This window comes from Canis lupus, chromosome 3 (assembly GCF_048164855.1).
Source record: "Canis lupus baileyi chromosome 3, mCanLup2.hap1, whole genome shotgun sequence".
NCBI lineage: Eukaryota > Metazoa > Chordata > Mammalia > Carnivora > Canidae > Canis > Canis lupus.
This window is the reverse complement of record NC_132840.1, coordinates 52,081,691-52,108,934: the sequence shown is the minus strand read 5'-3', so window position 1 is coordinate 52,108,934 and position 27,244 is coordinate 52,081,691. Positions and strand designations below refer to the sequence as shown.

General features: G+C 57.8%; 3 protein-coding genes across 7 annotated transcripts in view; 2 read left to right on the top strand and 1 right to left on the bottom strand.

Moving 5' to 3' along the window:
- ARHGAP44 (Rho GTPase activating protein 44) overlaps window positions 1-6,296 on the top strand; it is a 171,369-nt gene extending 165,073 nt beyond the window's left edge. For all 4 annotated transcript variants that reach the window (XM_072821073.1, XM_072821070.1, XM_072821071.1 and 1 more), the window contains 2 exons: window positions 331-708; window positions 4,925-6,296. In XM_072821073.1, the coding sequence (XP_072677174.1) occupies window positions 331-708; window positions 4,925-5,064 (518 nt within the window). In that variant the 3' untranslated portion in view covers window positions 5,065-6,296. The remainder of the gene's footprint in view (window positions 1-330; window positions 709-4,924) is intronic.
- On the bottom strand, window positions 6,265-26,994 carry ELAC2 (elaC ribonuclease Z 2). Of its 2 annotated transcripts, none has more exons than XM_072821075.1 (24): window positions 26,738-26,994; window positions 26,229-26,279; window positions 25,996-26,066; window positions 25,169-25,233; window positions 23,359-23,416; window positions 22,515-22,583; window positions 20,838-20,945; window positions 19,868-19,926; window positions 17,644-17,702; window positions 17,461-17,533; window positions 16,790-16,902; window positions 16,397-16,492; window positions 15,365-15,503; window positions 15,168-15,253; window positions 13,441-13,559; window positions 12,034-12,130; window positions 10,391-10,529; window positions 9,979-10,017; window positions 9,735-9,844; window positions 9,039-9,138; window positions 8,849-8,963; window positions 8,639-8,717; window positions 8,078-8,222; window positions 6,265-7,359 (listed from the first exon to the last, which is right to left on the bottom strand). In XM_072821075.1, exons 1-24 carry the CDS (start codon window positions 26,968-26,970, stop codon window positions 7,123-7,125), a joined length of 2,460 nt encoding a protein of 819 aa, XP_072677176.1. In that variant the 5' UTR covers window positions 26,971-26,994; the 3' UTR covers window positions 6,265-7,122. The 2 variants fall into 2 exon arrangements, with proteins under 2 accessions (XP_072677176.1, XP_072677175.1); XM_072821074.1 differs by having other exon boundaries at window positions 8,849-8,969; window positions 26,738-26,993.
- LOC140625845 (uncharacterized) overlaps window positions 26,969-27,244 on the top strand; it is a 45,588-nt gene continuing 45,312 nt past the window's right edge. Inside the window, exon 1 of the mRNA XM_072813510.1 lies at window positions 26,969-27,192. Coding sequence (XP_072669611.1) covers window positions 26,969-27,192 — 224 coding nt within the window. The remainder of the gene's footprint in view (window positions 27,193-27,244) is intronic.

Genomic DNA, 27,244 nt, shown 5'->3' with positions numbered 1-27,244 from the left:
TCCGAGCCACTGACCCCCACCCTCCACCCCTGCTGGGCCTGTGCCTCTGATGCCTTTTGCCACCGTGCAGTGAAGCGAGGACACTGGGCAGCCGGCCACCGCCGGTGCCGGGGAGCGTGTGCAGACCGTGGCGGGGGCCCAGGGGAGGAGGAGGGATTGGTGAACAGATGGGAAGACATGAAAACTCGCAGTCGTAGGTGAAATTTTTGAAAACAGCCTGGGCTGCTGGCGGGCGGTGAGGGGGCGCGGGTGGGAGGTGCGGCCAGGGCCAGGGCCCGGGGACAGCCGGCGCAGCCGACGCCCCTGTGCTCCCCGTGTTTTCTCTTCCAGTTTCCAAGAAGCTGGCGCCGATTCCACCCAAGGCCCCCTTCGGCCAGCCGGGGGCAGGGACGGACCAGTCGGCCGGCCAGCCGTCCCCGCTCAGCCTGTCCCCCACCCCACCGAGCACCCCGTCGCCCTACGGACTGAGCTACCCGCAGGGGTACGCCCTGGCCTCGGGCCAGCTGTCCCCCGCCGCCGCGCCTCCCCTCGCCTCCCCCGCCGGCTTCGCGGGCGCCGCCGCCAAATCTCGGCCCACCCCCAAGCCCCGACAGAGACCCACCCTGCCGCCCCCGCAGCCCCCCACCGTCGGCCTGCCCGCCCCCAGCCCGCAGTCCGCGGAGCACCCGGTGCTGGACGGCATGGCCCCCGGGGAGAGCATGTCTACAGGTAAGGCAGCCGGCGCCCGCAGGTGCATCCCCGCTCCCCCCGCGTGAGGCCGCTGGAAAGCAGCCCCGGGAGTTCCCCCAGTGGGATGCCCGCTGCCCACCCAGGGCTCTGACTCTGTTCCTAACCCGGGGGGTCGAGCGCGGGTCGGAGGCCTTTGGGGTGGTGCTGCGGGAGGGGCCGCGGCATCCGAGCACAGGTGAGGCGGTTGCGGCTTTCCTTGCGCAGAGTCCAGGCAGACACCGAGGTCCACGCCCTCACCTCGAGAAAAGAGCCTAAGAACCAAAGACATTTTTTTTTTTTCCTACTAATGGGAGAACCTTGTTAGAAAAATGTATTTCCAGCAATATTGACAGGAGGGTCAGTCGCAGGAAAGCTGCGTGTTCCTCTGGTTCTTTGAGGAGGTTAGTGCTCAAGCTCACAACTACTCAGTTTAAAGTTTAAAAGTCAAAGATGGAGCTGCTTCCTCCCCCCAAAAATGCAAAAGCGCAAGATCACAGACACCGCATTTAGCAAAAAACCGTTTGCTGGTTGGAGAAAGAGGATGTTTTTTTGCAATGTCTCCCCAGATACTCTGACCACACGACATTAGAGACTCAGGGCCTGTTTGTGGTGACCGCTGAAGTCATTCTAGCGTTTTCCTCGTTCAGGGAGGTAGGCAAAGCCTTGGACTGTGTCTTGGCTTAGAACCAGCCCTGCATGTCATCCTGTGGCAGGAGCCCAAGGTTGTCCCAAGTAGCAGGTGAGGCAGCACACACACCCCAGACACAGGCACGCAACACAGATGTCACACAGGTGCGTGCACTCCCCCACACACCTAGACCCCCTCCCTGCACACACATTACAGATACCACAGATTCACACGCATGCAAACCACACACACACACCCCTTAGATACATGCATGCACACACCATACACAAGTACATGACACCTATGCAGATACCACATCCCTGCACTGCACCACATACGAGCACATGCCCACACATCCACGTGCTTCAAAGGGCGGGGTGGTCCTCAGGTCCGCTGGGATTTCGGACAGTGATTGTACTTGCACCCCTGTGTTCTGGCCCAGGAGTGAGGTTTTTCCCCTTGATCGGATGGAAGGGGGAGCCTGTGGGGTTCAGCCTCTCATGCCTGGGATCAGACTCATCCAATTGGAGGGATTGTGATGGATGAGTCACATGGTAAATATCGTGGGGAGCTGCCTCTGGCTGTTCGGCTTCTTTAGTTTTGGATGTGATTCATGTTGAAGGTACAGCTGCTGACATCTACCCTGAGGCTTATAAGATATTAAGGAAATTCCTCCCCCAAAATGGACAGTGAGCACCACTTCCCACTGGTAGTTCTTCAGGGTGATGTGTGCATCCCCTGTGAGCCTGGGGGCCGGAGGCACGGGTGACACCAAGAGCTCGAGGTCACCCCGGGGCAGCTCCTCCCAGCACATCCAGCCACCCGGGAAGAGATGTGGGGCAGGGGCAGTGTGGACGCGGGAAGCAGCGAGCACAAGGTGTCCCCGGGGAGGAATGGAAAGGTGGTGGAACACCACGGGAGGAGGAATTGGGCCCGAAGCAGGCAGCAGAGGTGCCCCGCCTTCCCGAACGGCTGCCCCCCGCCCCGTGGTAGCAGCGCCCTGGCCCCCGCACATGGTGTGTCCGTGTTCTTTGGCAGCAGACTGTCGTTCTGTCCATCCACACAGGCCGGATGTCGGCCAGTGCAGCATCTGTGACGCTTTGGTGCGTGTCCCCCCTCCCCCCCCCGATTGTGATACTCGGCATAGTTTTTTGTCTTGTGCTCGTTTCATCGTGTTTATTCCTTTCTCCGAATCCTGGCGTGGTGTTCCTGCAGCTGTGTGACATGAGGGCCGCTGTTGTGGATACGTGTGAGGGGGATTTCAGGGTAAGCGGCCCCAGCCCGCCGGGCCTCGGCGCTTGCTCGGCTCTGCATGTGGCTCGGACCCCCCATCCCCCCCACCCCGCAGCATGGCAGCTGTGCTCCGTGCCTCCCCCACCCCGGCCTCCGGGGAGCACCCCGGGCCCCCCACTCATCTGGCTTTTGGGGGATCACTGGCCGCCTGGCATCCGGCTGGCTTTGCGCTAGGAGAGGGGAGGAGGTCCGCAAGCAGGCTCCCCACCCCTCCTCCCCTGGCCTTTGAGCCCCCACCATCAGCGCCCCCCCCATGCCTCCCCCTTTGGTCTGGAAGTTCAGGGCTAACGGGTCTGTGCTGCCTGCGGCGTCTCTGTCCTTGGTCGCCTGCCGCAGACCGAGCTGCCCGGTGCCCGCTCGCTCTGTGTCCCTGGCTTCGGGGGGTGTCCCCAGGAGGGTCACAGCGGGCACAGCCTCCACCTGCAGGGGCGGGTGGGCTCCCAGTGACCCTGAGGGTCATCCCAGGGGACCCCCGCTTTCCAAGGTGGGCTCGCGCTTCTCCTCCTCCTCTGGGCCGACCCAGCTGGCGAGCCCGGGAGAACCCACGCTCGTAGGATTCACCGAGGATTCACTCGGAGCTTATTTCCCGCCCGGATCCTTTCTCGGTGTTTGGGGAGCACATATATTCCGGTTTCGGCCTGTCTGCTCTGCCCACGGGGAGGAGATGCTCGAAATGAAAACCGAGGGAAGAGCAGGAGAGAAGCCGGGGGGAATCAAGTGTCCTGGTGGCAGTCAGAGGCAGCAGAGAAACCAGGGGAGGGTCCCCCCATCCCCGCCCTCCTGAGCCTCCCCCAAAGCTGCTGAGCCTCTGGTCCTCTGGAGACTCAGGGCAGGCACCGCACAAGGGGGTCCCGTGCCCACCCCCCCCGCCCCGGCGCTTCTGATCCCGGCAGTGGGTGGGGGCTTCTCTCCCCAGATCCTGCTTCCTGGCCGTCAGTGGCCTTCCCCGAGGGGTCGAAGGGAAGGGTCAGGGTCGCACCGGCTGAGTCCCCTTCAAGTCTGCCCTCCTGTTCTGCGATTCCCTCTGGGGAATCTGCTGGGACGCTGGTGGGAGGGTAAACTCGCCCAAGGCCACACTTGCAATGCCAGGGACGGGATTTTAAGCCCGAGCAGCAGGGAGGGCCGGTGCCCAGCAGAACGCTGCGGGGCGGGTGGCCCAAGGCTGCATCCCGTAGCTGTCACCTGAGGCAGGGGGAGCGAGTGCCACTGGCAGAGCCGAGCCTGGGACCCCATCTCCGTTCCGAGGTAGTGGGATGGAGACAGGCAGGAATGATGTTTTGAGGACCGTCTTTGGGGGTGGTGGTGGCTGGGGAGTGACAGAAGGACCTTTGTCCCACAGCTTCCATGTTTGTATGTCTTTTAACACCGTGTCCAATGTCTGTCTGTCCACCTGGTATGGTGTGAATGTTGGTTTTACCTAAAACTCCTGAAGACTAAGAAACCACCCCATGCCTGACTCCAGGCTGGCCCAGGGCTGCCCTCGTTCCAGGAACACGTCCCTGTGGTCCGGGCCCAGGATGACAGCAAGGCTAAGCCCTTAGAGGCCTGGGAGGAAGCAGGCCAAGGAAGGGGTGTCGCCATCAGGGTCCTTGGTTCTGGAGCCCCCCCCCGCACTCCCCCAGGGTCCAGGAGCTCAGCTCCCGCCACCACTTGCACCTCCAGCGTGGCCTTGCCCGTCCGGAGCTGCCAACCCTGTGCAGTGGCCCAGCCTTTGCTGTCACGCAGAGGTCCCAGTTTCAGATGCTGAGCACAGTCTGCTGAGCATCTCCCAGAAACAATGACCTTTTAGTGGCCACAGTAAGGATGCACCCAGAGGTGAGCAGCTGCCCTGGTGCCGAGAGGTGGGTCCCCCCCACCAACACCCTCCCAGCAGAGGCCCACTGCCTGCCTGCCTCCAGCAGCCACAAGAAAGGTCTGTCTGGGGTCTTAGGATGCAGGCACCAGCTCGACTCCCCGGTTGTTCACGGGCTTGGGGTGCCTTCCCAGGGCCTCCTGCCCTGTTCCCGTATACACTAGGGAACTAAATGCAGCCCTGAAACTCCGGACAGGGGTCCCTGAGGCCTGCCCAGAAAGCAGCCTGGGCATAGAGCTGGAGGGTGTGCAGAGGCCGCGGCTGGAGCTGTCCCAGCGCTCCTCCTCCAACTTCCCTGGTGGGATGGGATTGGGGTGCTCGGGGCAGCCGAACCCCCACCTGACCCTGCGACAGGATGTCCGCGTTGGCCGGCGACCCCGGTGACCGCGCGGCCACCACCTCCCGCCAGCCGCCCTCAGTCGCCTCTCTCTGCCGCCCCGCAGATCTCGTCCACTTTGACATCCCCTCCATCCACGTAGAGCTGGGGCCGCCGCTCCGCCTGAGCCCCCTGGAGCACGCGCGGCGACACTCGGTGACAGACAAGAGGGACTCGGAGGAGGAGTCTGAGAGCACCGCCCTCTGACCCGCGCCACCCCGCCCCGCGTGTACATACTGGGCCCCACCCCTGCCCCCTGGGCTGGCCGCGCGCCGGCTGGAGCCCTGCACGCCGTGCGGATCGCTGTCACCTCCGGCCTGCGTGGCCCGTGTTAGGGCCGACCTTGTTGTTCCCTTGGGGTGGTGATTTTGGCCTTTTGTTTGATCTTTGCCTTTTGACTTTGTGCCTATTTTGATCTACTTTCAGCCTCCGTGCGGCGCGGCACCCGTCCGCCCCAGGGCTTCGTGTCAGCAAGGTCCTCTGCGGGTGTAGGCTGGGGGTGCGCGGGAGGGTGAGGGAGGCCGATCGCTCGTCCCACCTGCAGCGCAGAGTTCGGGCCCTGACCTTTGCCCGCTGCACAAGTCGGGGTGGGAGTGGGTGGCACCCCGTGTAAATCAAGGCTGCCCTTAACGCGTGGGCTCTAAAGTCAATGGCTTAAAACAAAATTTGTTCCACTTTCTGATGGTTTGAGTTTTCCCTGACTGTGTGACCGAGCGCTCCTGTCATCACCACCTTTTTCTACTTCTGAATTTAAAAGACGGTCCCGAGGGTGTTGGGGGCCCAAAGATCGCACCCCCCCCCCACCCCCAGCAACCTCCACCGACGGTAATTCCGCAGTCTCCACGGGCTCATCGCTGGGCTGGGGCGGCCACAGGGACTAGCAATAAACCTGTTACCTGGAGGATGGGAAGGCGGCCTGTGGAGACCCAAGGCGGGTGCCACCGGCCCTGCAGCGCGGCGGGCTTCGCTCAGCAGTGGCTCATCACCCCCTCTCCGCCCTTGGGGTGTCCCGTCTGTCCTTGGGGAGCCCAGTCACACTTGGGGATGAAGGGAGCGAGACACAGGTTCGGGTCATGCATGCCAAGTCAGACTTTCCAATTTTATCCTTTTAAAATAGATGCGATATACCTATACATGATATAATATTTGTACATATGAAATCTATATTTGTTTAATTTGAGCCACTCAAACTAAACCAATGTATAGGTGTACAATGAGAAATCTAAATGCTTAGTTATTTTTTCCCAACACAGTGTAAAATAACCCTGCCCTGATGGTGGGATTTGCCAACTTTTGGTGTTAACAGCTTTGCTCACTTCCTGGCAAGGACGGGTCAGTACCCAATTTGTAACGGAGCCCAGGGGTCGAAAGATACCTTTAAATACATGTACAAATAGTTGTCAAAAGTAATGTTATTAAAATAGATTTATTATCCCTGAGCGTGGCCTATCTTCTTGTTTCAACAATAAGCTTGTGGGGGACACTCCTCGGGAGGACACCTGCGGTCACGGCTGGGCTAGGCTGAGTCCTCGAACCATCTCTTCTAAGTCACCTGAGCTTTTAAAGCTCTGTTCTTACCAACAAATACGGATCCACCGGGAATTCTCTCCATTGTTAGATCCCCAAGGGAGGGCGAGAGGGCCCAATCCACGACTGATTTGTCAACACACTGAGGGCAGTAGGGGGGCCAGATCTCACTGGGGGGCAGAGACCCATCCCTGGTCTCCCCCCTTTTCTCCGGGGACAGGCTCTGAAGGCCCTCACCACCACCAGCAGAGCCGGCTTCCAGGTCACCGTGGGTGCCAGGGAGCACTGTGCCGCAGGGCAGGAGGCTCCTACTCACAGGTGGCACCGGGGCAAAGCACAACACTCGGGTTCCAGGCAGCATCTTGAGGCCTGCCTCTGGCAACGCTATTCCCGGAGTCCTGAATACTCTGACATTGTGTCCACGACCCAGCGTCCTGTGACCCAGCTTGGCGCGGGTGTGCAGAGGGAGCACGTGACTGGAACAGGCAGGCCATGCTGCGTTTTCCGTGCAGCTTCCTTAAAAATGGTCAGTACCAACTCCCAGTTGTCCCTGTTCTTCCGTCCAGCAGCCTCGGGTCCAAAGCCGTGCCAGGTGGCGGCGGTACGACCCATCCAGCAGGTCTGTCCCTGTGGAGGGGCCCAGCCCAGGCCCGCGTTCACGCCCTCCTTCGCCCTGGTGCCTCCCCGTGAGCCGAGCCGAGGACGCCGCCTTCCGAGCCCAGGGTCCCTCCCAGGCCTTCACTGCGCCCTGACCTTCTTGCTCTGCGGACTCCGAGGCTGCTCCACGAGGGCCCGCTTCTGCGGGGGCGTCCTGTCATCAGGGCCGCGCGCCTGCTCCCCTGAGAGCAGCGCCGCCCGCGCCTGCCGCACCTCCCGTTTCTCCCTGCGCTCCTCCATCTCCTCGATGTCGCCGGCAAACAGGGCTTTCAGCGGGGCGCTCAGCCTGGGCACCGTCGGGAAGTCCGCAAAGCAGACCTGGAGGGCAGCGGGGAACAGGACCTGCGTCAGGGGCGGGGGGGGGGGGGGGGTGGGGCGCGGCAGGAGCCAGGCCAAGGAAGCTCTGTCACCCACCTCCGTGTCCACTGGCCGTGGGGGAAAAACAGGATGGGGGGTGGGGGAGTGGGGGAGCCCTCTCCAGAAGGGGTGCAGATGCCCCACTCCTGGCCGAGGGGGCAACACTGTAAACGGGCCTCCGGAAAGGAGAGGCAGTCAGGACTCTGGACTCCCAGCTCCTCAGAGGCAAACCCTGGCTCCTGCCCTCATTCAGGGAGGCCAGGGGGCGAGGCTGGCTGACTTCCCTGGCCAGAGAGGGGAGCACCCACCTCCCCCCAACCAAGTGCTGAGGTGCTGGTCATGTGGCTGTGGGAACCGCAGGGAGAATTCCCCCCTCCCTGCACCCCGTCACTCCCAGCAGCTGCAACACTCCAGTCTGTCCTAGGGACAGGTGGTGTGATGGGGGACAGGCTGGCAGTGGTGGTGGTTGGGCGGGGGACGGGTAGGCTGTGGTTGGGGGGGGGATACGGGCTGGCCGTGTGTGGGGGACACGGGCTGGCCATGGTGGGGGGGGGGACACACATGGGCTGGCCGTGGTGGGACCAGCTGGCCGTGGTGGGGGATGGACAGACACCTCCCGAGCACCCAGCACCCCGTGTTGGGAGCAGTCTCCAGCCCCACCAACCCAAGGGGCACAGACCTTCATGTGGTCAAAGGCAATCCCCACTTTCTCGTTGAAGTCGGGGCTGAAGAGAGGCACCTTGGCATAGCGCTGGCTGAAGTGGTTCAGCATGGTGAACCCCGCATTCATGCGCACCCCCACACCAATCGCCTGGGAGGTGGTGCTGCCAGCAGAAGGCCGCGTAAGGCTGACGCCTAAGCATGGGGCAACCCCAGCCCCCAGATTCCCGCATGAACCCCGCCGGGGGGGTCAGCAGGGCTCCCCCTGACACAGACTCCAAGGGCCAAGAGCCGGGTTGTCAGTGAGCTGCCTGCCCTGCCTGTCCCTGAGCCCCCTCCCCGGCAGCTCCCTGACATGGGACCGTGTGTGCCAGTGTATCTGCAACACCCTCAGACACCTGCCCCAGCCAGCACCTCGCCTGGGCGGCTGCAGAAATGAAGGCAGGAACCCCCAGGGCGGGGAGCAGGCCGGCCTTGCGTCACGGTCACTGCAGAGCAGTCTGTCCCTACGGGGCTGATGCCAGGCTGCTCTGAGTGTCACCTGGGGGAAGGTGGTGGGTGGCCCGAGGGTCTCCCCTACCTGTGTGTCTTTTCCACGGCCTCCTCCTCCAGGCCATCTTCCAGCGTGGCCTCATGTATCAGGAGGGTGGCGTTCTTCCCTAGAGAGTAAGGGGCAGGGACACTGGAGCAGAGTCCCCGGCCTGAGACATGCTTGGCCCTGGGTCCTCGGCTGTGTCTTGCCCTGTGCGCCCGCTAGGACCACAACCCTGCCACTGCCACCTAAACTCACCGATCTGGACCAGAGCCTCGCAGGGCATGGTGTCCCCGGAATAGACCACTTTCCAGCCGGACGTGTGGACCAGCGCACAGCCGAAAGCATGCTTGCAGTGGCGCACCAGGCAGGTCTGAAACTGAAGGAGCAGGTGAGCGGCCTGCAGCCATGGCCCCCTCACTCTCCCCGCCTGCGGGGGCCCCCTTACCTCTTCCAAGTCGCAGGCTCCCAACAGCGACGCAATCAGCCTTTCAACCGCGGGACTGGAGACCTCCGCTCCTTTCTGAAGGCACTTGGCAGGAATCAGGCTGTGAGGACACAAAGTGGTTCCAGGGCAAACGTGAAACAAAATATTTTTAATATAATTCAAAGTTCAAGCGTCTGGCTGAAGAACAAACCCCAAACTCATTGTCATAAAGAGACGGGAATGAGTCACTAAGAGGAAACAATAGTCAATTTAATAAAAGAGCTGAATATCAACACCCAAGACCACAGCAAGGGACATGGCGGAGAAGTGCTGCCCGTGGTGGGGGAAGGGGAGGCCCACCCTGCAGGCCAGGGCAGACCCCCCACAGAGAGACCCCTCTCTGGGGCAGGAGGGGCGGGCCTCTGCCAGCCATTGGTCGGGTGCTCGGCCCTGGAGTGGTTCCATGGAGAAGAGCTGGCGGGAATCTAGAAACTAGAACAGAACCAGAAGGAGGGCTGAGCAGAGATGTGTCAGGTCCTCACATGGACACGGGTACCAGCTGCTGGATTCGGCCCCAGAGTCGAAGCGTTCCTCCCACCCCCACCCCCCACGCCATCTGGGGTCCAGTCCTGGGGGAGGCTGCCTGCCCCGGTGTCGGGGTTTCATGGCCCACCCGCTGTGGACACCCAGCCCGGGGGCCCAGGTGCCGACACTCACCTGACATGGTGCAGCAGCTGCTGGCAGTGGTTGTGGTACTGTTGGAGCCAGGCCTTGAGCTGGGTTGGGGCGACCACCAGCAGAGGGTGACACGGCTTCCCTAGAGATGCCTGAGACAAGGACACCCAAGCGCCAAGTCAGCGACAGGCGTCTCGACGGGAGCAGTTCCGAGTGGCAGGAGGTGTGGCTGCTGACGTGCCAGCCAACCAACTCAAATGGCAACAAAATCAAGTGCCACACTCACCAGAGCTCGTTCTCTCTGCAGTAGGATATTCAGCAAGCCCTGGGGGCGAGGAAGGGGACACACGTCAGCCGTGGCCAAAGTTGGCTCTCTGCCCCGCGTCCCCCTCCTGGAGTCCTTGTTGTGCAGCGGCTCCTCCCTCCCTGTCGGCCACCATCCCCCAGGGTGGCCATGGGCAGTGTGACTAGGGACCCAGCTGAGGTCCCCTCGGGGCCAGCCCCGTGAAGGCCAAAGCCCCGCTGCTGTGGGATGGGGGACGCGAACGGAGGGACAAGGTGGCTCCCCCAGCAGAGCGACTGCAGCGGTGAAACAGCTGGGGCCCTGGTGCGTCTGGGCGCAGCACTGAAGGCCAGCTGGGGGCGCGCACGGACCCAGACAGCACCTGCCCTCCATGGGGTCGTCCCCCACCACTCACCGTGTGGTGATCCGCGTGCAGGTGGGACACGAACACGGCAGCCAGGGTGCCCAGGACCCTGTCCACCTCGTCCCCGTAGTGACGGCAAAGCTGCCCGAACGTGCCTTCGCCACAGTCCAGGAGCAGGGACCTGTCGGGGCTGCAGGCAAGAGCGACGGTCAGGCTGCTGGGAGAGGCTTCAGGGAGAAGAGGAGGCAGCAGTCGCGTACTTCCTATACCTTCCAGAACCTCTCGTGCTCACTCAGAAGCGTCTCTACACACAAAGGCGGTTTCAGGCGTCTGAGCTCATCACATAAAGGAACCGATCAGCCCCGGAACCCTGAGACCCTGAACCTATATGGAGTACCCAGCGCTGCACAAAGGCTGGCACAGAGACAGTTGGGGAATGGGAGGATGAAACCCTTTACCCCTGAGGTTGCATCTCTGATTATTTAAAATGAACGTGGCGACACCCCCCATAGATGATACCAGCTGCGGGCACCGTGTGTGGACGTGGGAGGTCTGGCTGCCATGCACCTGCTGCCCTAGTCAAGGAGTTTGAGCCTCTTGGCCTGCTCTCCACCCCACGGGCTAGTGCAGGACAGGCTGCGGGTACCCCTGCAGGGGAGTGCCCCGGGGAGGCCTGCTGCTGCCAGTGAGTCGGGCTCAGCTTGCTTCGATCCCCATGGCCCATCACAGAGCCTCGGCGCCACAGGAGAGGCGAGTCTCCTGCCGGCCTTTGTCCCCCTCTGGAGGAGCCACCAGACTGGGAGCAGTGTGCCCGCGCTCCAGGGAGACACCTGAGTCCAGACACAGGGCCTCCTGCAGACGGACTGTGTTGCGGAAGCCTCTGCCACCCAGGGTTCCGGAAGAAGCCCCTTCTACTGGGCCCCGCGGCCCCCCAGGACAGGCCTGCCGAGGTGCTTTCCTGCATCTCCTTGGTGGCAGGAGAAGTGTGTCCCAGACGGCGTAGTTCTGCTAGCACAGTGCACTGTAAGTGCTGTCCTCATCCACCCCCAGCATCTGAGCTGACACAGCAGATTGAAAGCCAGCCTGCTACGTCCTGGTCTGTCTTCCCTCACGTAGGCGTCTGCAGACGTGAATGCTACACGGTGCCCTGGGTTCTCTTCTTTGCTGGCAAGGACACCACGCAAACCCCAGAGTCCACCAAAAAGCCCCCAGTCCAGGGCCTGAACATGAGACAAACGCATGCACCCAGCAGCTGTCCCCACACCGGCAGTGACCAGCGAGGACAGGGTGTGGCACAGCAGTGTAGACACTAACTCACATTCCAGATCTGCCCCCGACCAGCTGTGAGAACGAGCAACCTCTGGGAAGGTTAGTTAGTTCACCGATCAAGGAAACAGGCAGTCACTGCTTCGTAGGACTACTGGGAAAACGCAGTGAGGTGGTTTCTCAGTGAGGTGCAACCTACAGCAGAGCCGCTGTTTCCCTCGGCAGGAGAACAGGGGATGGAGTCTGGCCATTCTTGGAGCCTCTTAGGGGCGTGAACACCCACGACTCCTCTTCCAGATGCTCTGGCCAAGGTGACAAACTCAGGCAGAGTCACACTGGCCCATCTTCACGTTAGCCTGGGCTGGGGGTGGGGGGCAGGACCCGCAGGCTCCCCGGTGGACCGAGGCCCCCTTGGGGAACAGCAGTACCTTATGTTGACAAGCGTGGCGCTGACGTTTCGAATCTTCATCGGGATGGCAGAGCCTGTTCCGAGGAAGATGATTTCTGGATACTGGCTTCTTTTCTCTGTGGAAAAGAGTCCATTTCTTTGGATCAAAAGTGAGCCAGCATCCGGCTTCCCAGGAGAGGTTGGAGATGCCCCCGCAGGTGTCCTTACATGAGGACCTCTTCCTCTGAGGCAGAGCCACAGGCTGTTTGTGGGTAAATGGCTGTCTGGGAGAGAGGGCAAGTAAACCCCATAGCCTGTCCATCCAGAGAGCTGCTCTAAGGCTCTTACATACCACAGGGCACTTCTCAGGCACCTGGGTGGCTCAGTGGTTGAGTGTCTGCCTCTGGCTCAGGGTGTGATCCTGGAGTCCCGGGATTTGGTCCTGCATCGGGCTCCCTGCAGGGAACCTGCTTCTCCCTCTGCCTGTGTCTCTGCCTCTCTGTGTCTCTCACGAATAAATAAAATCTCAAAAAAACCCACAAAAAAAACCACAGGGCACTTCTCCACGTTATATGAATCATTTACGTCAAGGGACTGGCATCCACCTGGCGTCCAGCTGTCACCACCAGACCTGTACTTCCTGTGGGTGCCATACTGCCCTGCTGAATAGGAAGCCCCCTGCTTTATAGGGTGCAAACGGGCTCCGAGGGCCAGCCCTCCAGAGAGGAAGAGGCAGAGCCAGGACTTGGGGCCAGAGAGACCTGATGATCCCAGGGGATCTTTAACGTGCAACCCAGAAATCCAGTGTCACACCCCCAAAGGTGAGTTAGGGAAGTCAGTCTTCCCCAGACAGACAGGAAGGCTACTTTGAAAGAGGCTCCGCACCAACCCAGGCAGAGTTCCAGGGAGAACCTGCAACTGGGTGAAAGACCACCTGGCTACGTTCATGCCAACACACTGTTAGTCCAGCACTCCCTGCTTCTAGCATGAGCTGAAAAGCACGCTATGAAAACCAGCTCCTGGAGCAGAGGTCCCCAAGCTCCTAACGACTCCTCCTGATAGGGCAGAGGAAAAGCCCAGCAAGGCTAGTGACGTGGCCAGGTCTTCCGTGGATCCCTATCTGCAAAGGCAGGACTAGATCCCGAGTTGACTGAGCCTTGGTGCAAAGTTCTTTCTATAGTCTTGCAGGGGCTCCCAGACCCGCTGCACATGGTGCACGCCTGCTACAGAACAGCTGGGCACCATCGCCAAACGTTCAGATTGAACTGGTCTTGGTGGAGAGGGCAGGCGGGCAGGCACAGGTGCTCCTGGAGAATAAAGGAGCAGCGGATTATGTAACTAGACCTGGTTCAATGGTGCCAGGGGGACGTTTTACTTAGTGCTTTGAAAATACCCGCAGGAGGGTAGCAGCCAAGAGAGGAAGGTCGCTCCGTGGTCTTCTGCTCACCTGCTGGGGCTGGGCCGTCCTGCATAGCCTTCCGGTATTCCTGCACACTCTCTTGGAAATTGGGGAGCTCCAGGGCCTCAGCTATGAATTCATCGGGATTGCAGACAATGACAGCATCCCTGCAGGGAAAAAAGCCATCTCAGGTGACCAAGTGGGCGGGCACGTGGCCTCAAGCAAACACGGATCTGGGTACCCAGAATCAATTTATGGATACAATGTGCAGAAGGTTCTCCAGATCAAGACCGAAGTCTAAGTGACCCTGGGCACTGCTGTTCTCCTGCATGTGGAACCCTTCTCAGGTAAGCAGGGGTCTTGGAGCCCTCAGGACATCTTGGCTCACAATGTGACAATCTTGGCGCTTCTGACATCTGGGGCAGAGTCCCATGCAGCACCCCCGACCTCTACTTGCTGGATGCCCCTGGCACCCCCAACCCTTGTCAGACCATCACAACTAAAAATGTCCCCAGACCCTGCCTCATGTCCCCTGGGTGCGAGAGAAAGGGAGGGAAGGGTCACACAGTCCCAGCTGACAAGCATAGCCAAAGAGCAGCAGCTCCCGCACTAACACGTACACAGCCTGTCACCCGAGAGCCCTGTGGACACATGGGCCCTGATTTGGTGTCTCGTTTCTAGCAAGGCCCCGATGCTACGACGTGGCTGGTCCCAGCCACATGGAGAGGCAGGCCTCGGATCTGTGGCTCTCCACCCTGACCGGACACCGTACTCACCCGGAAGCTCACACAGCTCCCCAGGCCCAGCTGCCCAGATTCTCACCTGTGAGGTTCAAGACTTGGACTCTGCCCAGGTCAAGGCGAACCCGGCCAGGCTCATGTATCAAAGTTCACAAACCGCCTGCACGTGCTGACAGCAGGCTCTGAAATCCCAAGCCCACCTCCGTGGGCCCCAGTAACACGACCATGTGGTCTCCTGGAAAACCCAGCTACTCAACAGCAGAGCCTCATCATTCAGGAACAACTAACACAGACACAGCAGTAGACAGGAAGCTCCAACTCACTCAAAACCTGAAAGACGTGGTGGAGCAGGAAGCACTTCTCAGCTTACTGGCTGGACAATCAACGGGGTTGGGGGCAGTGTCACGTTCACTGGGTGCCTTAGAACAGGTCACACCCGACCCAGTAACCCCACATCTAAGAATCACCCAGAGGGGACAGAGTTCCACTCAATCACTGACACACAAAACAGTTAATGCTTCATTAAAACAACAACCTAGAAATATCTAAGAGGAGCAAACATCCCTCTCCGGAGTACCCACGAAAGTCTCCTTACTGAAGGCCACGTAATGACTCTAGAACAGACAGGCCACAAGCACACATGGCCACGTGCTCCAACTTAAGAAACAAAACGCTAACAATCGTTATCTCTTATCTCGGACGACAGGATTAAGGGTGGCTAATCTTTTCCATCAAACACTTTCTCTGTAAAACAAGGGACATGTATTACTGTTATCATGAGGGAAAACACATTTAGGAAGGAATAATCACTGGCCTCTTCCCACCTCAACTGGGGACCTGATTTTGCTCGGAAACTCAGTCACACCAGTTTGTTCACCTGTGGTCGAGGCTCCGTCTGGGGCAGGGGCGGACAGAGTTCAGTATCCGGGACACACTCCACGCTGGGGCTGAAATATTTACTACCCGGCCCTTTACGAGAGGAGCTTGGCAACCCCCGATCTAGACCCTTCTGCTAGCTCAGGGTCGCACACAGACCTCTGCCACTCCCTCCGCGGACGGAGCTGATACTTGAGGAGACATTCGCCCCGGACCGTGGGCACGCGGAAGGTGGTGTGTTCCTCCTAGAAGACACAAGTCACACTCTGTGGAGAGGAGGACAAGGCCGGGGGGGGTGGGGGAGCGGGGTGGAGGAGGGCCTGGGCCAGGGGCTGGGGGGCTGCAGGTGACACTACCTGGCGGTGGGGGGTGGCAAGCGGGGGGAAGATGTCAGAGTGGATGAGGCCGAGCTGCGTCTGGATCTTGTGGCTGCGGAGATTGTGGACCGAGGAGCAGCTCTCATTCAGGACCAGGTGCTGGGTGGCAGGCCCAAACCTATGACAAGACAGCGCGTTTGCAGCATCCCTCGGGGAGGCCTCCCACCGAAGGGGAGCGATGACCCCAGGAGCAAAGAAGGTAGATGGAAGCGTTCAGACGAGTAAGTGGCAGGTCCAGAGAGATGGGCCCCAGGGTCCCGCTCTGCTGCCTCTGCGTTGTGTCCCCTCCAAACCCAAGCACCTCTGGCTGTGCTGGAAGGAGCCCCAGAAAAACCCAGAAGACCAAGATGTCAGGAGCCCACAGCCAGGGGCTGGGAACAAAGTGGAGTACAGGGCGGGAGAAGAGGAGGCACGGTCATGGACGTTAGGACTCAGGCCCTCCAGGGAGGGGGGGTGAGGAGCGTGGAAGAGCAGGAGCCTGGGGGCTCATGAGGAAGGAGCAGAGGCTGGAACCGCCCCCAGGTTCCATGTGCTCAGAGTTCAGCTCTGATCCTCCCTCCCAGCTGCTGCTAAGCTCTGCCACTGGGGCCCCGAGGAAGAGGCAGGGTGACCTCTTCTGTCCCTGAGGTTAGCAGACCTCTGCCTCACGGGGCTAGTGGGAAGAGGGGAGGAAATGGGTGGAGATGCAGAGTCGTCAACACACTGCCTGTCACACGCCCGATGTCCCGTAAACTGAGGCTGTCACTGCACACTGACGAGGCTCTCCTTTAGGATGGGATCAGGGATCATCGGGGGCAGACGCAGGCGCTCATCCAGACCCTGGCCTGGAGTAGCTGGACCCCGCAGGGCCCCACTCAAGCCACATGGGCCTGCGCACCGCGCCACCTAGTGGCGGCTTTTCTGCACAGTGGCACAGGTAGCTGCTCCCCACACTGGGCGGGGCGGGGAGCCCAGGGAGAGAGGGGAGGCAGCGCGTCCAGAGGGAATGGGACAGAAGCAAAGGGGTCCTACCTCTCCATCCACTGCTGGTACCTGGGGTCCGCCAGCACACGCTCGGGGGCCATGTGCACCACCAGCGCCACAGGGGCATCGGCATCGCCTTGGTACCTGCACGGCAGGAGTGAGCTGTGCGGCGGGCGTTGACCCAGACTCAGAAGACTCAGAACCCCCGCGAAGGGCGACCGCGGCTTGCTCTCGGGTTTTCCAGCTTCCCTCACCTCACTGCCAAGGCCGCGCACACCAGCCCCGCCCCAAAGTGCCAGTGCCTCCGTAAATCCTGCAGTGGGAGCGTGACCCCGGCACCCCCAGGCCACTCAGAGCGCGGGTGTTTGCAGACACGGCCCGGCGTGCCAGGAGGGCCACAGGTCAGACAGGCACCCCCTGGACGCCCCGGGGCCCCCTTACCTCCGGAGGGTGGCGTTCTCACACACGGGCTGAATGAATTCTTCGTCCGGACATTCTACCACAATAAAAGCAAGACCAGGATCTGGAGGAGTACAGATCTCTTCAGGCAAAATCTGCAAAATCAGGGCGGTCACGATTCCCTCGCGGGGCCAGGCCCAGCTCCGCAAACACGCTGACCGGCTTCAGGTCAACGGCCAGCCTTATGTGATCCCTCCTGAACAAGCACAGAAGCAAGGTCAGGGCCACCCCCACGCCGCCAGCCGGCCTGCAGAGGGCCCGCACCCCCAGAGAGGCCGTGGAACCAAGGTCCCTCAGGTTGGCAGCCACTGGCCCGGGCATCCTTAGACCCCGGAGGAAACATCCCAGTCAACAACATGGTGGCCTTCCTCGGGGGCCGCAGACCCTAAATCCAGCCTGGCAGGAGGAAGCATCCATCCCACCAGGAGCAGGGCCCTCAGGCGCTAACAAGACCCCCTGCAGATCCACAGCCAGCGTGGGTGAGCAGGACAGGTCCCGGTCAGAGACCCCATCTTATCCCTTGGCCAAGTGAAGGAATTCAGGGCTGTTCCATTTCCCCTAATGGTGAGGTCGGGAGGGCCTGACCCAGACAGCGACTCTGTTCCGGGCCCCGGCTACCACAGCTGAAACATCACAATAACAGGGTGTCTCACCTCCCTGCCCTCATAAGTGATGCTCTTCCCGTCCTTGACAGCAGCAATGATGGGGGCAATGGCAGCTGTCCCGCTGAAAGAAGAGGCCAGCCATCCGTGAGGCAGGGTGCGGCGGGGACACAGGGGCCCCCTCTTTCACCCCACTCCCCGAGGGCCCCGACAGCACACCCTGCCAACACTCACACTGGCAGGCCCAGCTCCTTGGCTTTGAGCACCAGGAAGTTGCCCTTCTTCACGTGAAGCTGTGTCAAAGAGAAGGGAAAGGCCATCTCAGCGAGGAGGGAGGAGGCAGCTCGGCCGTCATCAGCCTTCGTCCAAGTGCTTTTACTCTCTAATGTCGCTTTGTCACCGTTCACCTAAACGCAGGCCGGTCACTGCTCTGCGATTGAAGTAGGCTACATTCCACACTACATTCCCAGGAAGTTGATTATCCTGAAACACTTCAGGACTAGAAGCTCAACGATTTAAAACACCGTGCATTCTTTCCCGACAGTAGCTTGTTACAGATTTAATAAAACGTGCTCCATTTCCAAATGGATTAACAGTCTTTGCGTCTCCTTGAGAAGCACTTGTGCTCACTGTGTAAGAGCTAACAGAACGGGACAAGTGTGTGGCCTCAAAGAACCGATCACGCAAATCCCCGTGCAACACAATAGTGCACTGACGGTGACGGGGTTGCAAAAGCATGGACAGTTTTTCACGTACCTGTGACACGATGCTGCTTCTACCCTGGAGAAAATTGTAATGAGAAATCCCCAATACGCTCTTATTATGTTAGGAGGGCAAACAACAATGTAATTCAATACTCAAAGATGTATTAATATTTTAGGCCCTTTCTGATTTTTTTTTTATTTTCACATATGATTTCATATGTGAGATCTGGAGATCTGGAAGGAGATCTGGAACACGTATACACTTTTAAGTACAGAATGATTATGTAGGATCAAGCCTTACCAGGATTCTAGAATTTTCTGGCTCAGCAAACGTGACCCTACAGGAGGGCTTACAGCTTAAGTGTGTGCGTATGAGGCAAAGATGATGAGCCTGGATGACCTCTTCAGAGACGGACACTAGCACACCCTGCTGTGACCCAGCATTCCCTCCACAGACCCAAGGTGGGAAACTACATGCGCTAATGTTTCACAGGAACTTGCAGACCAAAGGTGGGCAAAGCTCCTCCCTTGATGATGAGCTGAGCTCAACCCACGAGAAGCTGTTCCCACCTGAGGATGCGGAACATGTGGAGCACAGAAGAGACAAAGAACGCCATCCCATGAGGCCCCAGGCTGGCACGCAGGGCCTCTCCTAGCAAAGGGCAGTCTGCATCTCAGGCCCTCGCTTCTCTGACCTCCCAGAGCTGGGACGAGTTCAGCTTTACTGCCTTCCAAGCCCTCAGCAGAGCAGCAGCACACTAGCTCTATGAGGATCAAGGGCCCAGAGACTGAGCCAGTGAGAGCAGCGCTCAGAAGGGCCAGGCCGTTGCCGCAGCCTTGGGAACAGTGGCCCGGAACAGCCAGGGTTTACCCCACACACAGCACAACCCATCACGCCCCACCGCCTCTATTGAGGGAGGTAAAAAGGACTGGACACAATTACAGACATACACAGAAACCTACTTCAGAAATTATTTTGCTGCCTAAAAACTGAGAAATACACAAGTAACGAACCTACCAACAACCGTCCTTGACTTTTCTAAAACTACTATTGAAATAAATTGACAGGAGGGATACTGATGATGATGATCTTGCGACTAGTAACTATTCCGACTGACCCTCCGGGAGCATTTTCCCCGGTTGGTGTGAGGACTTGGGTAAGAACTGTAGATATACAGTCGACATCACTCCTCAAAAAAAAAAATAAAATAAAATAAAATAAAAATCACTGCCCACAGAAGGCCAAGGTTGAGCCTTACCGCAGGTTAAAGCGTTTGCTGCAGATAATAAAATTTTAGTGCAGAGCCCTATTAAAACTAGACCATCAGTCAAATTTTTTAAAATGCCCTAAGGTAATAGAATTTTCACAGAACTGGACCGACTTCAGGTTTGTGGACACAGGCCTCCGGGAATGCTAGCCAGAGTTAAAATTAGTCCAGTGCTGGCAGCTGAACAGCTACAGTAAAAGGATACAAACTAAAGCATAGTGGAACGAGTCTGGGTGAAGGCTGGCTCAGGCGAAGGCTAACGAGGTTGCCTTTATTTCTCAAGTGTAAGACAGCCGATCGTAAGCAAACATAGGCCAGCATGTAGGCAGACTGGCTCTGTTGCCTGAAGAACATTTGAAAGTATGCAAGGAGAAACAGGTGTGTTTCTTCTCAGCACCAGGGACTTAGGAGGCGCTCACTTCGAATCCCTGGATGAGAGCTAAGCGACGTCACCATCACACGCCTGCCCGACAGGTGCTTGCTTACCTTACAGACAAAAGCTACAACCAAGGTGGGGTCCCGGCCGCTCTTCTTCTGGCCAATACCTGAGCAAAAACAAATCTGATTGTAACAAGGCAAACGTGAAGCTTCACGGGCTTCACAGACTGATGATGCCCTGAGGTCTAAATCGGCTTCATGCCAAATGAAACGGACAAAGGTCGAAGGAAATACTGGTGCTCCTTCCCCAGCAGGACCTGTTCTTTTTCCTCCTCACGCTGATGTCAGAGTAAATGGAAGATGCAAATCGCCAGTCAGAAAAGCTTTAGAACTGACTAGTGAGATGTTTGAGAAAAATGACACAATTTACTGAGATGTGGAGGAGACAGAAAAAATAAGCTGTAACATTCTTTATAAACAAGCTTATGTGGAACACCACAAAGCCGGAACGGCCTGCAGAGAAAATGCGGGTGTGGGTCTTCAGCTAGGCCATCCCAGGAAGGACAGGCCCGGGGTCTGTCCTTCTCGGTCCTCAGACAGACACGATCCCGGCAGGAGGGACGTATCAGCCCTGCTCAACACTGGAGAACAGACCCTTCAGTGGTCCAAGTCCTCCAACACATCTTGGGATTTTAACTCACTCAGCAGGCCATCCTTGTAGAAGGAAAGATCCACTCACGGATCTGATGGGTCGGCTTAGCAGTTTTCCGCATTTGTGAAAAATTGCTTTGCGTTAATGGAAAAAAAAAGTGTGAAAGCCTCGGAATGAACCAATCTGCCAGACCCTGGCCTCCTCCGGGGAAACCCCACCAGGGCTGGGGATCAAACTGCCACCTTCATGGCAACCCTTCCCACTCTGCCCACGGGCTGAGTCCTACAGCATGCCGAGGAAGAAGGACCCAGGCTTCCCATGATAACAATTCCAATCTGGAGCAGTAGATTAAAAAAACAGAAGGGCCGTAGATTAAGAAACCACAAGTCTCTTGACAGCGCCCTGTTTCTGTTTAAACAGCATTACCGTCTGGAAGGTGCTGCTCGTTTTCGGCGGATCCAGAATCCGAAGACTGCCCTGGACTGAGTCTTTCTGGACTCTGAGATGGCTGGCGTTCTGCTCGCTTCAGCTCACCTGGTTAGTGTGGAAAACAGTCAGACCCCAGGCCCGGAGGGGAACTTTGGGCCAGAGCTCAGGTGTTCGCACGAACCCGCGGCAGAGTGCCCACTAAAGCAGCCTGCCTGCTACTGTGACAGCTAGTGACGTCCCTGCCCTGGTCTTGGGGCCGCAGGACCTCTGGATCCCCTTTCCGTTTCTGCTCAGCTCAGAGCCCTGGCTACAGCAGGAACTCGATGGTGTTGGTGGGCTAACACACACTCAGGCAGCAGGCTGGGTGATGCACCAGCACCACCCTCAAAAGGTAAACCTAGGCCTAAGGTTACCCAGCACCACAGGTGCCATTCGGGGGGCCAAACTTCACAGTCCGTTAAGTCTCTAGGCCATGAAACCCCATCATGGCAGGAAAAGGCTGGCTCGGCTGCCGTGTCTCAGAAACCTGTCTGCCCTGTGCATGCACTCTCGTTCCTTATGGCCCTCTGGGTGCTGGGACAGACGGCCACACACATTATTAAAGCAACCTAGCACCTGCCAGGAAGGGAGGAAGAGTGAGGGACACAAATCAGGCCTGGGGGTCAGCAGGGGTCAGGGAAGAGGAGACATCGGACCAGGAGTGAGCCAGGGAGGGCGAGCTGTGATGTGACCGGTCGTCTCACTGCCCCCCTCCCCCCAGCACGTCTGCTTCTGCTCAAGCCACACATCCTCCAGCTTCCCTACATGGGCACCATGCTAGCTTCATCTCCTGGCCGGTGCTGGGCTTCTCTGCCCCTCCTTGGGGGCTCTCGTCTGTGTCTCTTCAAGCCCTGGGCAGGCATCAACGCTGTCAAGGAAATGTCCCTAGTGTCCTGTGTTCTCACCATTGGCACAACCTGGTGTGTAGTGGGACTGGCCAAGCGCATGGACTCTTATGTGGCAGGGCCTAACATACAGACTGTCTCTAAGTCAGAACCACATCATCTGGCCCTGAGACCACTTGGCCAGCTAACACTTCCATCAGCATATTTATATAAAATACAAAAAAAAAAAAAAGTTCACTAACGTGAACCTCTCCAGCATCCTCTCTCCAAATATCTGTGGCAAATAAACCCCAAGCAATAAACGTGCACATCTGAGGGCAATCTGTCGTCTGACACTACTTGATTAGGTAACATCCCAAAGCGTGACCTCGATCATCACATAGGAGTTAACTGTGTAAGATCTCCAGGAGATCCCTGGGTGGCTCAGCAGTTTAGTGCCTGCCTTCGGCCCTGGGTGTGATCCCCGGGGTCCTGAGATAGAGTCCCGCATCAGGCTCCCTGCATGGAGCCTGCCTCTCCCTCTGCCTGTGTCTCTGCCTCTCTCTCTCTCGCTCTCTGTGTGTCTCTCATGAATAAATAAATAAAATCTTAAAAAAAAAAAAAAAATAGAAGCTCCTTAAGGGCAGGGACTGTGTCTTACTTCCTCAGTGAAATTTCCTAACCTCCTTCAGAACACAAAACTGGGTAAACAGAGCCGGTATTCCAGCAGTTTCTGTCTTTACCCCACCATTTTCCTTGCCTGGGACCGACATTGCTCCCTCCTCCTAGGAAACGAGGCTTACATACTTACTGTATATGGGGATCTGGAAGACGGTCATGGTCTCATCCTTGTATTCTGGTGCAGAGTGGGGCCTCACGGCTGTGGGAAAAAGACCAAGGACAATGAACTGCACTGGACAAAAGCACTGGGTGGGGGGTGGGGAGATGAGCTTTCCAGATCACCAACCGCGAGCAAAAGACCTGCCTTGGAATTCTGCTGGGAATCAACACTAAAACCAGAATCTCAGAGTTAAATGACAATTTTTAGGAAAGAAGACCAATATATATTCACCAGCCATTAGCATTTACTACACTAAACAAGCAACAACAAAAAAACAGATTGTGATCACTATTCTTTGAAAAAATTTTAAAAAAGAAACCAATTCTCAAATTTCAGAGGCATAAGTGAACACACAGCATTGTGAGGCCAGGGAATCTATCAGCTAGACTGTAAGAGCTGGCATTCATTTTGAAATAAAATATCAGTGTTTCTGTTAGAGAGGAGCACTGATAAACTGGGGATGCATGTGGACTCCAGCACGGAGGCCCCAGGAAGAGGCCGCGGGCCTCCCAGCACAGCCAGAGCCAAGGCTCAGGGTAAACAGTGACAAGCTTCTAGATTCCTCTGCTCACATCCCCTCTTCCTACCACAGGCACCTGGAGGCAATCCATCTGAGACCATCTCTAGCCTGTACGTGGGGGCAAGACGTGGGGGCACAGAAATGGCCACAGGCAGTATTTTAAACACGCATCTCACTGATGAAGCATTCGGTTTTAAGGTTTAATGTAGTCTACTTTTTACGGATTCTCATTTCAGAGACTGGGGCAGATATAAAGAAGAAATGGTAGATTAGGAGTCAGAGTCAGGAACTTACCCAGGTCTATTCCTTTCAATGGACCAGAAAATATTTTGATAGCTTCTAGATATTTTTCCTACAAAAGAAAAAGAAAAGCAGCAGCTATGGTTGTACAAACACAGAACACAGCAGTATGTGAGAATTATCAACAGGCATCAACACTGGGGCGCCTGGGTGGCTCGGTTGGTTGAGTGTCTGACTTGATTTCAGCTCAGGCTGTGATCTCAGGGTCGTGAGATAGAGCCCAGTGCTGGGCCATGTGCTCAGTGGGGAGTCTGCTTGAGATTCTCTCTCCCTCTGCCCCTCCTCCCACTCACCCACATGTGCACTTGCTCTAAAATAAAATCTTGGGCGCCTGGGTGGCTCAGTGGTTGAGTGTCTGCCTTTGGCTCAGGTCGTGATCCCAGGGTCCTGGGATTGAGTCCCGCATCGGGCTCCCCACAGGGAGCCTGCTTCTCTCTCTGCCTGTGTCTCTGCCTCTCTGTGTCTCTCATGAATATTTTTTTTTTAAAAAAGAGGCATTGACGTGAACTTTAGTATTTTGAATCACCTTTACACAAATGTTTACTGAGTGTCCACTATATGCTGGGTGCCAAGCGCTCACCAGTGAGCAGGGTGTGAGTCCTCGCCCTCGTGAAACTTAAAATGCAATGGAGACAAAACTGAAACAAATGAGCACGAACAAACGGGTAGCAGCAGTTGTGCTAAGCATCTGCAAGAAGCTCAAGAGACACCAGGGCCAGGGTACACCCTGTCTGGAGAGTCAGGCGGGCTTCCGCGCGCACATCCTTTCAGCGGAGCCCTGAAGGCTCAGAAGGCAGGCTTTGGGATGAGAAGGGATTCTGGGTAGAGCTAAGAGTGGCCCACAGAGCTCCAGTGTGGAGACTGGATACAGATGCCAGGCATGGACAAGGGCCAAGACCCCAGGGCTCACAGGCACAACAAATGGTGTTTGTGCTCCTTTGCAGTGGAGAAGCCCCAAGGGTTCTGGGTGTGATGCACCTACACATGTGCCCTAAAGAGGCCCCTCTGGCCACCGTGTGGGGGATAAGCAGCTGTCATAGGAGCATAGGGCAGGAGACACAGATAAGAAATGCCTTAAGGGGAAACAAATGGGTGGATCTGAGGCACTACTTTGGAAACAAAAATTTTTTTTTTTAAGATTTTATTTATTCATAGAGACAGAGAGAGAGGGGCAGAGACACAGGCAGGGGGAGAAGCAGGCTCCATACAGGAAGCCTGACGTGGGACTCGATCCCAGGTCTCCAGGATCACACCCCAGGCTGCAGGCGGCGCTAAACCGCTGCGCCACCGGGGCTGCCCCGGAGACAGAATTAATAGTACTTGGCGACTGGGTCGCCTTTCATCTGTAGAACTGGGAAGTAAACTGTCAGCCAGTGGTGTTAACAACGTGCATGCAACTTCTCAATAGTGTTAAGAAGCTGGTTTGGAAAGTATGAAAATGGCTGAAATTTACTAAGAATAAATGCTAACATCCACTGTGCGCCTCCTTGGTGCCCAACGTGGGATAAGTTGGCCTGTTTTATATGTGCACTTCATGTAATCCTCAGCATCTTTAGGAATTTATAGCCATCTCCCAGATGAACAACCTGAGGCTCTAAGAGGTAAAGAAACTGGTGCAAAGTCGTACAATTAATAAGGCTTTGGACTCAGGTCTCTTTCACTTGAAAGGCTCCACCATTGGTTAACTCTGGAGGGCGAAAGACAAATTTGCAGAAAACGGAAATGCTGGTCACTGACACGAAAAAAAAGGAGGGGTCAGCTGGAAAAGCTGAGTCAGTGGGGTGGGGGTTGGGGAAGTACTCACCAGTTGTGGAGGTCCAGAAAGCACACACTTGGGGAGCCCCGTTTCCTTCAAGGTAAGAATCATTCCTGGAAGGAGAAAGAACATCAAGCTGTCTCATCACCAGGCCCCGTAGCTGCCACTGGGAGGCGCACTCCTTCCTTAACCAGCTGCAAGTCTACTTGTCCTCATTCCTGCTTCAGTACAGTGATCCCAGACCCCGGGCAGAAGGGACTCCTCCTGCAGATGTAAGGGACACCACATATTCCTCAGATGCCTCCAGAATGGTCAGGGCTGAGGCTGGGGTGAGGCAGAGAGGCATGAGGAGTGCAAAAATCACACCAAATGAAGGGATGGCTTAAAGTTCTGCAGTGTAGGCACCTCACTGCCTTGCCTTGGTCTCAGTGTTGCACTCCTTCCTAACCATGTCACAAAACTTGGGGAATTTGGCAGTGACACAATCTTAACCTTCCTAGTTGTTGGGTTATGAATAATGGGGTGAGCTGGATGGTGGGTAGCTGCCAATAATCTCAGTGGTATACGCACGTCCTGTAACCATCACCCACTACACCCTCCAGTTTACTGGCACGTATCTCCGGTCCGGCAACTCAATAAACAGAGTAGATGACAACGCTTGGAGAAGCAGCATCCATGTTCACATCTGTCCTGAGTCACAGCTTTCCAAGCTGCGGCTGACAGGGCAAGCAGAAAAGAGGATTCCAGCTCCTCTAGACTTGGAAGATGTGCCAAAAACAAACCAAAAAAAAAAAAAAAAAAAAAAGAAGCAGGCAGGTTCTCAGGAATCCCAGAGGCTTCCCTCCAGCGTCTGACCTTGGAAGGAATATACTTACCACACAACCCCCCCACGTTACACCAGTGCATTCGGGTCAGGAATATGTTATCCAAACGAGCCACCTTCAACCTAAGAATGACAAAACATTTGAGCAGGACAGCACAGGTCAACCCCCTAGTGGCCCTTTCTTCTGCTATAAAAACATCTTGTCCCTCACCCTGGGCTCTCAAGCCCCCGTGAGCATCTCTGCCTCCCCCCCCACCACCCGCCCCCAAAAAATGGTTGACTCACTTGTGCTCCTGCATGAGTCTCTGGACGCCCTCCCCGCAGTTGAAGAGGTACCTGCAACAGGACAAACATGACGCAAGAATCTCAGAAGATGGGACTCTGTTAAGATTCCTGCCACGCTTTGGAGATGCTTTATTGTGCACGACAGAAAACACCTGAAACACCCCTGTCCGTGCTACCGGGCTGCGTTTCTGGGCATCGGGATGGTGCTTGGGGAGCCTCCCTAGGACAGGAGAGCAGGGGACTGGGGGGGGGGTGCCAAGACGGGTCCCTTCCCCCAGCACGTACCTGCCAGCTGAGCTGATACCCCGCATGCCGAGCATGAGGCCCCCCGGTCCCGGGGCGCCCGGGCCGGAGTGCGCTCCAAGTGTGCAAGTGGGGCCTGGGGCGCCCGGGCTGGAGGGGGACGCGCGCATCCCCGGGTCGGGGGCTCCGGGGACCTCCCCCCACCCCACCCCCAGGGCCCAGGGTCGCGCCCCAGCAGCGGGGGCCCCCGGGCGCGGCGCACTGACCGGTTGTACTCCGAGAACACGTAGAGCGCCGCGCCCACGTCCCGGCCGCCGGCCGCCACCACCTGCAGGTACACGGTGTTCGGGCCCCCGGGCTCCCACGCCGCGCCGCGCTTCTCCCGCGTGCGCAGGTGCCGCAGCGGGTCCTTGGGCGGCCGCTGGCGGCGGGCGGGTCCCTGCGACATGGCGCGCCCGGCCGCCGAGCGCAGCAGCAGCAGCGAGCGGAGGAGCCACATGCACCAGCCTCCACCCGCGCCCCCAACGCGGCGGGTCACCGGCTCCTCGTGCCCCACGCCCCGCCCCTCCGCCCCGCGTGGCGGGCCCAGCCAATCAGCGCGCCGCGAGCCGGGCCGCCCGCCTCCTCGAGGCCGCGCGCCCAATAGGGAGCAGCCCTGCCCCTCGCGGCTTGTCAACGGGCGACGGCCACAGAGTGGGGCTCGGCTAGAGCGCCCCGGACGGCCCCGCCCCTGGCCTCCTTCCGGCTTTCCTTGGCGACGATTCTTGCCGGAA